Source organism: Gopherus flavomarginatus, chromosome 8 (assembly GCF_025201925.1).
Source record: "Gopherus flavomarginatus isolate rGopFla2 chromosome 8, rGopFla2.mat.asm, whole genome shotgun sequence".
In the NCBI taxonomy this organism is placed as follows: Eukaryota; Metazoa; Chordata; order Testudines; family Testudinidae; genus Gopherus; species Gopherus flavomarginatus.
This window is the reverse complement of record NC_066624.1, coordinates 73,343,050-73,356,411: the sequence shown is the minus strand read 5'-3', so window position 1 is coordinate 73,356,411 and position 13,362 is coordinate 73,343,050. Positions and strand designations below refer to the sequence as shown.

The 13,362-nt window shown below is 40.6% G+C and overlaps 2 protein-coding genes across 2 annotated transcripts in view; one reads left to right on the top strand and one right to left on the bottom strand.

The window, feature by feature from the left end:
- Positions 1-13,362, bottom strand: part of CLSTN2 (calsyntenin 2) — a 771,758-nt gene that overhangs the window by 201,514 nt on the left and 556,882 nt on the right. The window lies entirely within an intron of this gene.
- LOC127056346 (uncharacterized) overlaps positions 7,580-13,362 on the top strand; it is a 502,054-nt gene continuing 496,271 nt past the window's right edge. Inside the window, exon 1 of the mRNA XM_050964095.1 lies at positions 7,580-8,650. Within this exon, the coding sequence (XP_050820052.1) occupies positions 7,586-8,650 (1,065 nt within the window). The 5' untranslated portion in view covers positions 7,580-7,585. The remainder of the gene's footprint in view (positions 8,651-13,362) is intronic.

Sequence of the window (13,362 nt, the reverse complement as noted above, 5' to 3'; positions counted from 1 at the left end):
GTCTGGCAAACACTAAAAACTCTCTGGCAACATAAGAACATAAGAACGGCGGTACTGGGTCAGACCAAAGGTCCATCTAGCCCATTATCTGTCTACCGACAGTGGCCAATGCCAGGTGCCCCAAAGGGAGTGAACCTAACAGGCAATGATCAAGTGATCTCTCTCCTGCCATCCATCTCCATCCTCTGACGAACACAGGCTAGGGACACCATTCTTTACCCATCCTGGCTAATAGCCATTTATGGACTTCATCACTATGAATTTATCCAGTTCTCTTTTAAACGCTGTTATAGTCCTAGCCTTCACAACCTCCTCAGGTAAGGAGTTCTACAAGTTGACTGTGCGCTGCGTGAAGAAGAACTTCCTTTTGTTTTAAACCTGCTGCCTATTAATTTCATTTGGTGATCCCTAGTTCCTGTATTATGGGACTAAGTAAATAACTTTTCCTTATCCACTTTCTCAACATCACTCATGATTTTATATACTTCTATCATATCCCCCCTTAGTCTCCTCTTTTCCAAGCTGAAGAGACCTAACCTCTTTAATCTTTCCTCATATGAGACCCTCTCCAAACCCCTAATCATTTTAGTTGCCCTTTTCTGAACCTTTTCTAGTGCTAGAATATCTTTTTTGAGGTGAGGAGACCACATCTGTACACTGTATTCAAGATGTGGGCGTACCATGGATTTATATAAGGGCAATAATATATTCTCAGAAGCAAAATTTCAGTATCATTTCCCAACAGCAGAAGAAAAGCAAAAGATCATTAAGGGTAGTAATTTACAGATTCAGCTGCTGTGCTATCAGTTTTTGTACCAAAAACAGATTAGTACTTCAGCGGATTATTGTGCAATCTATGAACCATACATTTCAAAGAATTATTTTGTGTTCTATTTCAGCTATTTAAAAAGGCATTTGCTGACACACACACCCTGTTGTGCCAAAATAGTCAACCAATTGGCACTAAATAACTTTTCAATTTACTTTTCATGTTCAATTTCATCTGGCAACACAAAAGCAATGAAAATATACATGGTTTAGTTCTGCGAAGGTTATTGTAAATAACTTAGGAGAGATATAAATTATTATTACCACATTTCATATCAGGAGCTAATGAATTTTAAATGCAAAAAATGTTTTCACTCACACAGAACTGTACGTTAACATTTCTGTTTCAACTATCATATACATTTTTATGATCAGGGCACTGAATGATTTGTAATTTGTCTATTGTTATTAAAACAGCCCAGCAGTATTAGGATAAAGCCTCATTTCCCCCACAGTATTATGCAAGATAAATGATCTGTTAATGATGCATTTCAGCATACAGTAAATATATCCCATAATTCATGATTTAGAAGTAAATTATATTTCAGTATGATTCATGATATAAACCTGCTAGGAGAAATAGAGCATTTCCATTCTTAGGGATAGCTGTTCTGTGTGATAGAGGATTTAGACATGAGATTCCCAACAGAGTTAATAGAAGCATGACTATACCACCCAAGTAGGTTAAACATGTGGGGTCCAATCTTAATCTCAGTCCCCACTGAAGTTACTGGCAAAGGTCCCTTTGATTTAAATGGGAGCAGAACTGGACCCTTTCCCTTAAGTGACACTACACTGGACAGTTACCATTCAACATTTGTGGGCTTAACTGTGCCATATTGAACCAGTCTGCACTTCACAGTTATGGCATAAACCAAGACTGGGACCTTCCCTGTTTTCTGATGGGGGAGGGAGTCAAAGGTGCAAATAAGCAGTTGTGCAGAGGAAGGCAAAAAATAACATCTCAGCTACAGGTTTCTTCTCATCTCTTTCTTCAGGGTTTGCGTGAAATCAGCTCAGACTTATGTACAGAATATGTACAGAATATGTATAGAATCTACAGAGTATGTACATTCTAAGTCAGCATCTGTAATATTATTTCTTTTCAAGTGTAGGATCCTTTCTGTATTTACTCCACAAAAGCATAACTCTTGGAAGCTGAATGGTACAGTATTGACAAAAGCAGTAGTCAACAAATATTGACTAAACTTCATGCAACATAACTTGGTTTGAAATATCCTTGAAGGTCTGTGGTTTAACTCTGCCCACCTTACTGAAAAACATATATCAAAATCAGTCTCCATACACTAAAGAACAGTCTATCATGTAAATGAACAAATTAATGACAGCTGAAGCAGGGCCTGTCAATTACTGTGAAAATTAATTATTCTGTTCATAACTACATTGATTAAATCTTACTTTAAAGGCATGTTGGACAATGTGATTCATTAATTTCACTTGAGATCTCAGCCATGTATGCTAATTGTGTGTGTGTGTGTGTGTTCGTTCAATTAGTGCACACAGCTGGGATAGATAGATGGGAGATATAGGTGGATGATGGCAGGACTTCTGAGTATGTTTCCATTCCATTCACTGCTGACCTGTTTTCAAATAGCCCAGTAGTTTGTTTTAAAACAGTATCCTTTGAAATTAACAATGCACACTAAAATACATATCATTGTGCAGACTGTAATGTTCAGAAATGGAGAAAGCAAATATTTTTTAAATGTTAGTTTTGAAATCTGGATATTGTGTTTATTTATTGCACTGCATATTATATCTCAAGGTTCTTTATGAAGTAGGCAATTGAAATTTTAATTAAAATTGGACCATGTTAATGAGGAAATACACTCCATTCCCCCATATTATGCATTTTCATAACTTGCTCTTTGGATCATGTTCTAAGAGCTATTCCGTGCAGACAAAAAATCCCCAGCTTTTGTAAATCAAGAAAAAAGAATTATCAGCAGCTGAAAACATACTAGCTGAGACCAAATTAGTTGAACATATAAATTTCTCCAAAGTCTTCTTTCATCCCTCATAGATCTTAGTCACTGTTTGTCATATGTTCCCATGGGATATTTGCTTCTCCAAAGATTTCAAAATTGAACTCTCTGCTCATAAGCCCTGTTAGGAAAGTAAAAACACCTTCTCATTTTTCCACTGTATAGTATACGATGAAAATACATGAATCCATTGTGATTCATAGACAGCTTCAGCAGTCTTTTCATATTCACTTGAGCTATGAATCAAGTTTCAGGCTCACTCTTCAAAAATAAATTATTTATTTGAATAAGTATAGTGCTAGTTGATCCAAACCAGGCGAAGTGTTTCTATCATAACTATGTTTGTTAGGATTGATTTACAGCTTTCTATATTGCTTATAGTAGTTGTTCATATTCGATTGCTTTATTTGTTCTGTAATGAGTTAGGGTTTTCCTTCCTATTCAGTCATACTTCTTTCTTTGGACCAACTCTTCCCTCAGCTTTCTGCAGTCATAAAATACCTCATGTGCAAATGAAAGTTGTTAATAGATCACAGACAGTTTGTGACCAAGTGCTTTCTTATGACAAATTACCTCATGGACATCTCCTCAATCAACATCCTAAAAAGAATATGGTCAGAATCTCAACGAAACAAGTTTGCATCCTCAAATGATGATGTTTGAAGAATGGTGATTAACATTGTCTTTATGGAATATACAAGTCACTCCTGAGTCTGCTGATATAAAGGTTTCTATCTGCCTCTACTTCTTCACTGCCAGATGACTCTCAGCTCCTCTCTCTCTCTTCATCTGATGATTTGAAGACATTTCAGGAGATGATAGCATGTTTGGGTCCAGATTCTTGACAACTCTGTCTTGTCCTTTCAAAAAAAGATGGGTATACTCTTCTCATGTTGACACTGAATTTTCCCAAAGTCAAAGAGTTCTTAGACTTGCCTAAGAAACTGTACTTATAATCTGCTTCCAGTTCCATCATGGTGAGAAAACTGTACAAAGTATACGAGCATTATTTCAGTTTATTTTTCTATTACCAGGATCCTTAGTGGTGTCCAATGCCTCCAGCACACCCTAATGGGGCAGGGCTTTTAGAGGAGAAGGGCGATAGTCTGGGTCTTGGGAGCCTCAAGTGCAATTGTCTGTGCCAAACAGACTTCCTGTGTGGTCGGGGTAAATGAGTTAGTCTTTCTGTGTTTCAGTTCCCCATCTGTAAAATGTGGATGATAGCACATCCATATCTGATAGGGATGTTATGAGGATGAATATATTAAAACAAGGGCAAGTCAGTTATTTTTGTCAAGATCCAAATTTCTTGGTCAAGAGATAGTCAAGACTGCAGAAAAAAAGTAATAATAATGTTAATAAATAGATGTTGGGGTTCATTTCAAAAGCATCTGGTGGTCCAGTTTTGGCCCGTGGTCTACCTATTTGCTACTCCTGCATTAAAAAGAGTGTGATGTGCTTAGTTACAATGGTAACAGAGATCATATAAATACCTTAGACAGAAAGGAACTTACTCAAGAGAGGCTGTCTAACTCTTAAGAGGATAGAGGAGAGAGGCTTTACTTCTGTGTTATCCACGTACATAGCAAATAATCAAGCCATTATGACATAAGATTTCCCAGATCTGAGGTAAGAGTCTTAATTTATTTGATCCCCTCTTGGATTCTAATGAAGGAAACATTAAATTCACAGTGCAAGAGGTCTACAAATTAGTAAAAAATTGGTTGAGAGAAGTTCATGGTGCCTCTGATAAACTAGGTGAGTCATAAGGTGGAAGCACTCACTATAAGCAGAGGAAATACACGCACACAACTTCAGTTACTGTTAGGCCCTATTTTAAGGTCTTTTTATTTTTTAGATATGTGAAATACACTGTTAGGCTAACACTAATTCCCATAAAACAATTTACCTGGGTGCTGAAAAAGCACCATGGTAAATATCATCTGGAAAATAAAGATGGTGGGGGGTAGGGGGCGAGGAGGAACAGCATCCTCCCAACCATATTTAAATATACTTATAAGACAAAGAGATTGAGAAACAGTATGAAGCAGACGTGTTTGGGCACATTTTACGAATCCCAACAGTGGGATATGAGACAAAAGATGCAAAACTGCACACAGTTTTCATTATGTCACAGCCAGTCTAAGGCAGGAGTTTTCTCCCCCAAGTAAAAAACACCAACCAACTCTCACACTGAAAGATTTCCATCACTTATCATAGTTGGCAATTTCCTATCCAGGGAAACATGTTTCCTTATAAGTGAGATGCATGTTGCTGTTGTTCCCCAAAACCTCTCTTGTTCTCTCCCCTTCCCCTTCCCCTTCCCCCGCTGCACTCACAGGATTATTAATTGGGGCGGGGGGGGGGGAATACTTTAAAAAAAATCTAAACTTTAATGCACGAGTTCTCATTCTGGTCAGTGTAGACCTGATGAAGGAGAAAATGAGTAATCTGTCATTCAGCTGTGAAAGCAGCAAAGAATCCTGTGGCACCTTATAGACTAACAGACGTTTTGGAGCATGAGCTTTCGTGGGTGCATGTAATGGAAATATCCAGGGGCAGGTATATATATGTGTGCTAGCAAGCAAGCTAGAGATAACGAGGTCAGTTCAATCAGGGAGGATGAGGCTCTGTTCTAGCAGTTGAGGTGTGAAAACCAAGAGAGGAGAAACTGGTTCTGTAATTGGCAAGTCATTCACAGTCTTTGTTTAATCCTGAGCTGATGGTGTCAAATTTGCAGATGAACTGAAGCTCAGCAGTTTCTCTTTGAAGTCTGGTCCTGAAGTTTTTTTGCTGCAGGATGGCCACCTTAAGGTCTGCTATAGTGTGGCCAGGGAGGTTGAAATGCTCTCCTACAGGTTTTTGTATATTGCCATTTCTGATTTGTGTCCATTTATCCTTTTCCGTAGAGACTGTCCAGTTTGGCCGATGTACATAGCAGAGGGGCATTGCTGGCATATGATGGCGTATATTACATTGGTGGATGTGCAGAATTACAGAACCAGTTTCTCCTCTCTTGGTTTTCACACCTCAACTGCTAGAACAGGGCCTCATCCTCCCTGATTGAACTGACCTCGTTATCTCTAGCTTGCTTGCTAGCACACATATATATACCTGCCCCTGGATATTTCCATTACATGCATCTGAGGAAGTGGGTATTCACCCACGAAAGCTCATGCTCCAAAACGTCTGTTAGTCTATAAGGTGCCACAGGATTCTTTGCTGCTTTTACAGATCCAGACTAACACGGCTACCCTCTGATACTTGACACCATGCAAGGCACTGCATTTAGCCGTATGGAATGGAAATCCATCAACCTCATGAAGAAACTTGCACAAATACAGACAGATATCATCTTCCTTTCCAAATGCAAACGGATGGACATCATACCAAATGGACTAAAGGTAAAAAATCCACTGCTATCTACATACTACACAGACCACAGTGAGAGATTATGTCATACTCTATCAAAAAAACTGAGGAACCACCTGATCAGCATCCTATACAGCAAACAGGAAAACATCAAAAAAGAGCTCTCCAACCTGGAGACTCTCATTAATAACCAAACTTCTATACAAACGGACTTCACTAGAATAAGACAGGAGATCTACATTACTCACTTCACCTCTCTTCAAAGGAAAAAGGACTGTAAGCTGTCTAAACTCCTACCTGCCACATGGGGCCACAACAGTGGTACCCCTAACCCACCCAGCAATATCGTCAATCTATCCAACTACACACTCAGCCCAGAAGAAAAGTCTGTCCTATCTCGGGGACTCTCTTTCTGCCCTGCCACCCCCACCAACATGATACAGTTCTGTGGCGATCTGGAAGCCTACTTTCGCCGTCTCCGACTCAAAGAATACTTCCAGGACAACACTGAACAGTGCACTGATACACGGGTGACCTCCCACCAACAGCACAAGAAAAAGAACTCCACATGGACTCCTCCTGAGGGTCGAAATGACAGCCTGGACCTATACACTGAATGCTTCCGCCGGCGTGCACAGGCAGAAATCGTGGAACAACAACATCGCTTGCCTCACAACCTAAGTCGTGCAGAACGCAATGCCATCCACAGCCTCAGAAACCACCCTGACATTATCATCAAAGAGGCTGATAAAGGAGGTGCCATTGTCATCATGAACAGGTCTGACTATCAAAAGGAGGCAGCCAGACAACTCTCCAATACCAAATTCTACAGGCCACTTCCCTCAGATCCCACTGAGGAATACACTAAGAAACTACAGCATCTACTCAGGACACTCCCTACACTAACACCAGAAGAAATCAACATATCCCTAGAGCCCCAACCAGGGTTATTCTATCTACTACCCAAGATCCACAAACCCGGCAATCCTGGACGCCCCATCATCTCGGGCATTGGCACTCTCACTGAAGGACTCTCTGGATATATGGACTCTCTACTCAGACCCTATGCCACCAGCACTCCCAGCTATCTCCGTGACACCACTGATTTCCAGAGGAAACTACAATGCATTGGTGACCTCCCAGAAAACACCATCCTAGCCACCATGGATGTAGAGGCTCTCTACACAAACATCCCACACACAGATGGAATACAAGCTGTCAGGAACACTATCCCTGATGATGCCACAGCACAACTGGCTGCTGAGCTCTGTGCCTTTATACTTACACACAACTATTTCAAATTTGATGACAATATATATCTCCAGATCAGTGGCACTGCTTTGGGCACCCGCATGGCCCCACAATATGCCAATATCTTCATGGCCGACCTGGAACAACGCTTCCTCAGCTCTCGTCCACTCACACCCCTTCTCTACCTACGCTACATTGATGACATCTTCATCATCTGGACCCATGGGAAGGAGACTCTGGAAAAATTCCACCATGATTTCAACAGCTTCCACCCCACCATCAACCTCAGCCTGGACCAATCTACACGGGAGGTCCACTTTCTTGACACCACGGTGCAAATAAGTGATGGTCACATTAACACCACCCTATATCGAAAACCCACCGACCGCTATGCCTACCTTCATGCCTCCAGCTTCCATCCCGGGCACATCACACGATCCATTGTCTACAGCCAAGCACTGAGGTACAACCGCATCTGCTCTGACCCCTCAGACAGAGACCAACACCTACAAAATCTCCACCAAGCATTCTCAAAACTACAATACCCACACGAGGAAATAAGGAAACAGATCAACAGAGCCAGACGTGTACCCAGAAGCCTCCTACTGCAAGACAAACCCAAGAGAGAAACCAACAGGACTCCACTGGCCATCACATACAGCCCCCAGCTAAAACCCCTCCAACGCATCATCAAGGATCTACAACCCATCCTGGACAATGATCCCACACTTTCACAGGCCTTGGGTGGCAGGTCAATCCTTGCCCACAGACAACCTGCCAACCTGAAACATATTCTCACCAGTAACTGCACATCACACCATAATAACTCTAGCTCAGGAACCAATCCATGCAACAAACCTCGATGCCAACTCTGCCCACATATCTACACCAGTGACACCATCACAGGACCTAACCAGATCAGCCACACCATCACTGGTTCATTCACCTACACATCCACCAATGTAATATACGCCATCATATGCCAGCAATGCCCCTCTCCTATGTACATCGGCCAAACTGGACAGTCTCTACGGAAAAGGATAAATGGACACAAATCAGACATTAGGAATGGCAATATACAAAAACCTGTAGGAGAGCACTTCAACCTCCCTGGCCACACTATAGCAGACCTTAAGGTGGCCATCCTGCAGCAAAAAAACTTCAGGACCAGACTTCAAAGAGAAACTGCTGAGCTTCAGTTCATCTGCAAAATTGACACCATCAGCTCAGGATTGAACAAAGACTGTGAATGGCTTGTCAATTACAGAACCAGTTCCTCCTCTCTTGGTTTTCACACCTCAACTGCTAGAACAGGGCCTCATCCTCCCTGATTGAACTGACCTCGTTATCTCTAGCTTGCTTGCTAGCACACATATATATACCTGCCCCTGGATATTTCCATTACATGCATCTGAGGAAGTGGGTATTCACCCACGAAAGCTCATGCTCCAAAACGTCTGTTAGTCTATAAGGTGCCACAGGATTCTTTGCTGCTTTTACTGATCCAGACTAACACGGCTACCCTCTGATACTTGTCATTCAGCTGTGACTGCTTTATAGTCTCTGTGTATGTGTACGTATTTTTTTAAATGTGTGCGCACATTTAAAAAAATACTTCTTTATTAGAAACCCTCATTTCCATCAGCCAGAGCAGATTGAAAACTAATAGCGAGGTCCAACTACTAAGTTAATGCTGGCAGTGAACAAAATCATTTCAGAGTAGTCAGGTACATTTCTCTATAATCTGATTCAGTGCTCCTGGAAAGAGACACATTATTTCTATTCAGCCCAAGTAAGAACACAGTGACATAAATATGAAATACTGTAAGAAGTCAGGCTCCTAGAAATAAGAACCAAATCTTCAGTTCAGCTACCCAGCCCATTACTTGTATTTACTGTTTTGAAATTTTCTGCCACTAAAATTGTTTTGGGAAAAAGCTTCATAAGGTTATAAAATGTACAACAGGGACCTAAATAATGTATGCAAGTTGTATTTCATCCAGTTATTTTATGCATTGCTTATGATCAGCCACTACAATTCAATTCTTTTCCTCACAGTCATTATTTTGATCCTTTGTCTGACTCCAGACAAAGGAGTGGCAGATCTGGAAAAGTATGTATTGGCAGGAGAGAAGAATGAGCTGACAAGTCAGACACCATGTGGAAAAAACAAAACAAACCAAAACCAAAACCAACCCAGCATACAGGTGTGACTGTGCAATCTATCAAACAGAATCTGTGAGAGTCAGCCAGTCTAGTGGCATTTTTTTCTACATTCTCTTTTCTGGCCCCTTTTCTCTATTTTGAAAGAGAATTTAAAAAGATGTGCCATACTTTTGAAAGAGTCACAAACACTTACCAACAGGAAGTGAGACAGGGTAGGTCAGTGTGGTTGTCCTCTCACCCAGAACAGAGAGTATTATGTCCATGCTATTGAAATGCTCCTTCTCAATGGGAAAGAGAGAGAGTTCATTACACATTCCTAGATTCAGTCCCCCATGTGACAGCATATGCTTTTCTGGCAGAGTATCAAACCAGCATTCATGCATATAGATTTTGGCATTAGTTTTAGTCTTTTAATCTCAGATCCTAGGGAAAGATTTGACAGCTACCATGACACAAACAATGATAAAGCATCGCTTTTCTTTAACAAAGGTAGGACTGAGCACATGTGTGTTGCAAAATTCAGCAGCAGTGCTGTTTATGTATTACACACCAAAAATGCCTTGACCATTAAGGTTACAAGTCAAGCGTGCAAAAGGTAGGGAATGCCAATATTAAGGTTGTTCATGAAGGGAGCATTGAGAACACAGGGGAACCTGTTTCCCTGCTCTCAGTTTTGGCCCCTGGAAGTCAGTAACAGCAATCACACAGGAAGTCTCCTTGCAGCTGTGGGATAAGAACTTGGTCATTAAAAATGGAGTATTCAGAGAATTTAGCTGCTAAACTCTATCAAGTCTCTTGAGCATGTGGTTAATTTTGGATGGATTTTCGCAAGGACAGGAAAAGGGATATCACTTACATGAGAGCTATGCACCACAAAGGCCATAGTACTATTTACTAAAGAGAATGACACTTGTGTTGTGGCTATATGGCACACCCTAATATTGGGGATAGACACCCATGCAGCTTGCGTACCAGCCCAACCTAGGAAGTCATACTGATTCTGGTGTAATGTACACTTCAGAGTATGATACAGTGGTGCCCAAATTTTTCTTGTTGAGCCCAACCCAGGCCAGTAATGGAATCTGTATGTACCCCCCCTTCTCCATTACTGAACAGTTGGCTCAGCAGAGGAGCTTGAGCTGAAGGTGGAGCTGGGGCTAGAGGCAGAGCTGGGCTGGGGGCAGAGTGGAGATGTGGCTGGGACCAGAGCTGGGCTTGGGGGCAAGGGACGGGCTGTGTGGCACTCCCTCCCCACCACCCCATGGGGTTTGGTCTGGGCCCTGACGCGCACTCCCACCCCGAATGTTCCTCCATGTCTCCCTAGAGGAGCATGCCCTAGAGTTTGGAGCTCACTAGCATGTAATTGAGGAAATGCCCTTGGAACATTTGCTTCCAAATCAAAAAAGTTACTTAATAGTTCTCATGTACATTTTAAATGTTAGAGTTAAAAGAAAGCCCAAACACCAGATGTTAATTAACCAGCTTAAACTACATATGTGACAGGGATAAATGGTGCAGGAAAAACCCCATCTAGGGAGAAACTTTTTTCTAATTCTTTTGATTTGGAAAGGCTCTGAATCACTAAAGAAATACTGTGGAAACAGAAAAAGAAATATGAGTCCATTGATCTTTAATTTTCTGGTACTTAGAAAGCTTTGATGAAGTTGCTTTACATTTAAATGAAAAGTCAAATATTGAAAAAGTAAGGCAGAAAACAGAGTAAGAACAAAAAAAGGCTTCAGGCATACTAAATACAGAAACACAGTGACAACAATTATCAGAATTGTTTGCCTACTTTTCCCTCCTCAAGACCAAAATACAGCACTTATAAAAAATTCAGGGACAGATCCTGAGCTAGGTGGGAATCAGCATCGCTCCCAGTGAAGTCAATGAAGCTACGTGATGCTCTGTCCTTCTTCATGGAAACCTTTCACCTTTACAGGATTATTATCCACTGGATGTGCTTGTTTTGCATGCAGGCTGTGTAGTACATTTAAAAAATACACATTTGATTTTAAAAGCACATAAAAGTAACTGCCCTAATAAAGTAAGGTTTTTTTTTCTGACTCTTCTCTGAGAGATTAATAAAACAGCTTTAAATTCTAATTCAATAAATATTTGAGCAGGAATAATGGAAATGAGTCACATGTAAATAGTAATGGAACATTGCTGCAAGGCAGCCTGCACTAAAAAGAATGGTTAAGTCAAATTAGATTGGTATTTGTTCACCTTCAGCTGTTTGGCTCCAGAGAACCTGTTATTTAGGCTGCTTATGTTAGCTACACAATAATTTCCTTCAGCACTGAAAACTGAAAATAAACGTGAAATATTGTTTCTGGTCTTTCCCCTCTTCACTCCTAAGCGTTTTCAAGGTTAGACTGTTAGAGCCAGTCTGTAGCAAAATTTAACCAGTGAGAGATTCATCAGAGAAACCATACAAGCGAATGCAAAAACATAAATAAAGTGTGTTTCGTGAAGATGCAACATTTAATAACGATTCTGTAATCAGCAGTGACCAGGGGCTTTTCAAAGAGCCATATATGTATTTGATTCACAAAGGAAGTTAGGATGGTTTCTTATAAGTGTGATATCAAGAAGCTTTATAAAGCTGTAATGATGGCATAAATAATCTTCTCATCCACTTTACATCAGCTGCTCCTCCTAGCCATGAGTTGCTTCTGACTTACACCAAAAAAACTTGAGATTCCATAAGCATCTATCTTATAGGATGACATAGAAACTGAAATTTCAGACATTACACCCTAAAAAAACCAAACCAAACCAAACCAAACGAAACCAAACCCTCCTCCCAGAATCAGGGGCTACATCCTCAGCTGGTGTAGAGTGTTGCTATGTTCATTTATACTAAGGATTTGGTCCCATTTTCATGAAGTTCTTGGGCAAATATTTTTTCCCCTTCCCCAGTAAATACCCAAGGCATTTAGCTAGTTTTAGAGAGTTCTTCCCCTTATGTGTCTCAACAAAAGTGAGAGGTAGTATGATGCAATAGATAAAGTATTGGAGTAAAAGTCAGGAGACCTGGCATTTATTCCTGGCTCAGCCACTGATCTGCTGAGTTTCCTTAGGCAAGTTTTATCAGTCTCTCTGTGCCTCTGTTTCCCGCTCACCCTTTTCCTGTAAAGTACTTAGCACAATGGGACTCAGACCTCATGAGGCACCTTCAGGCACTAAGGGAATATAAAATCATAAACGTATCCAGATAAAATAAGACATAGTGAAAAAAGATGGCTTCAGCTGTCCCTTTGGATATAGTTTACAGCTACATATATTTGATAATACAATTTTAATTTTAGCTAAAATACTGTCAGGTTTATAATAGGCCTGATTTAGTATATTTCACTTTGGAATGTAAGCATTCACGAGATTACTTCTCAATTCCCAACTGTGCTGTACAGAGTGAGGGGGAAATAATCTGTCATTGTGGTTGTAGAGTTTTTTTTGTTTGTTTTTTAATCGCTCGGGCAGAATTTATACCTACAGGAAGATACTTTTAGTTAAATTGGACATGTACAGTACACTGTTTCTCTTTAATGTTTCATTTTGACAGCACATTTATCTAGGATCATTTGGATCCAAATGACATTTTAAACCTGCGTGCCAACTTCAGATGTAACTGGTTTTGTATTAACCATTATGAAAATATCCAATAACGTTAGCCATAGCGCATACAATGCTACAAAGGGAGCTAAGTAGCTGAATAAGTTACTTTTACATGGGC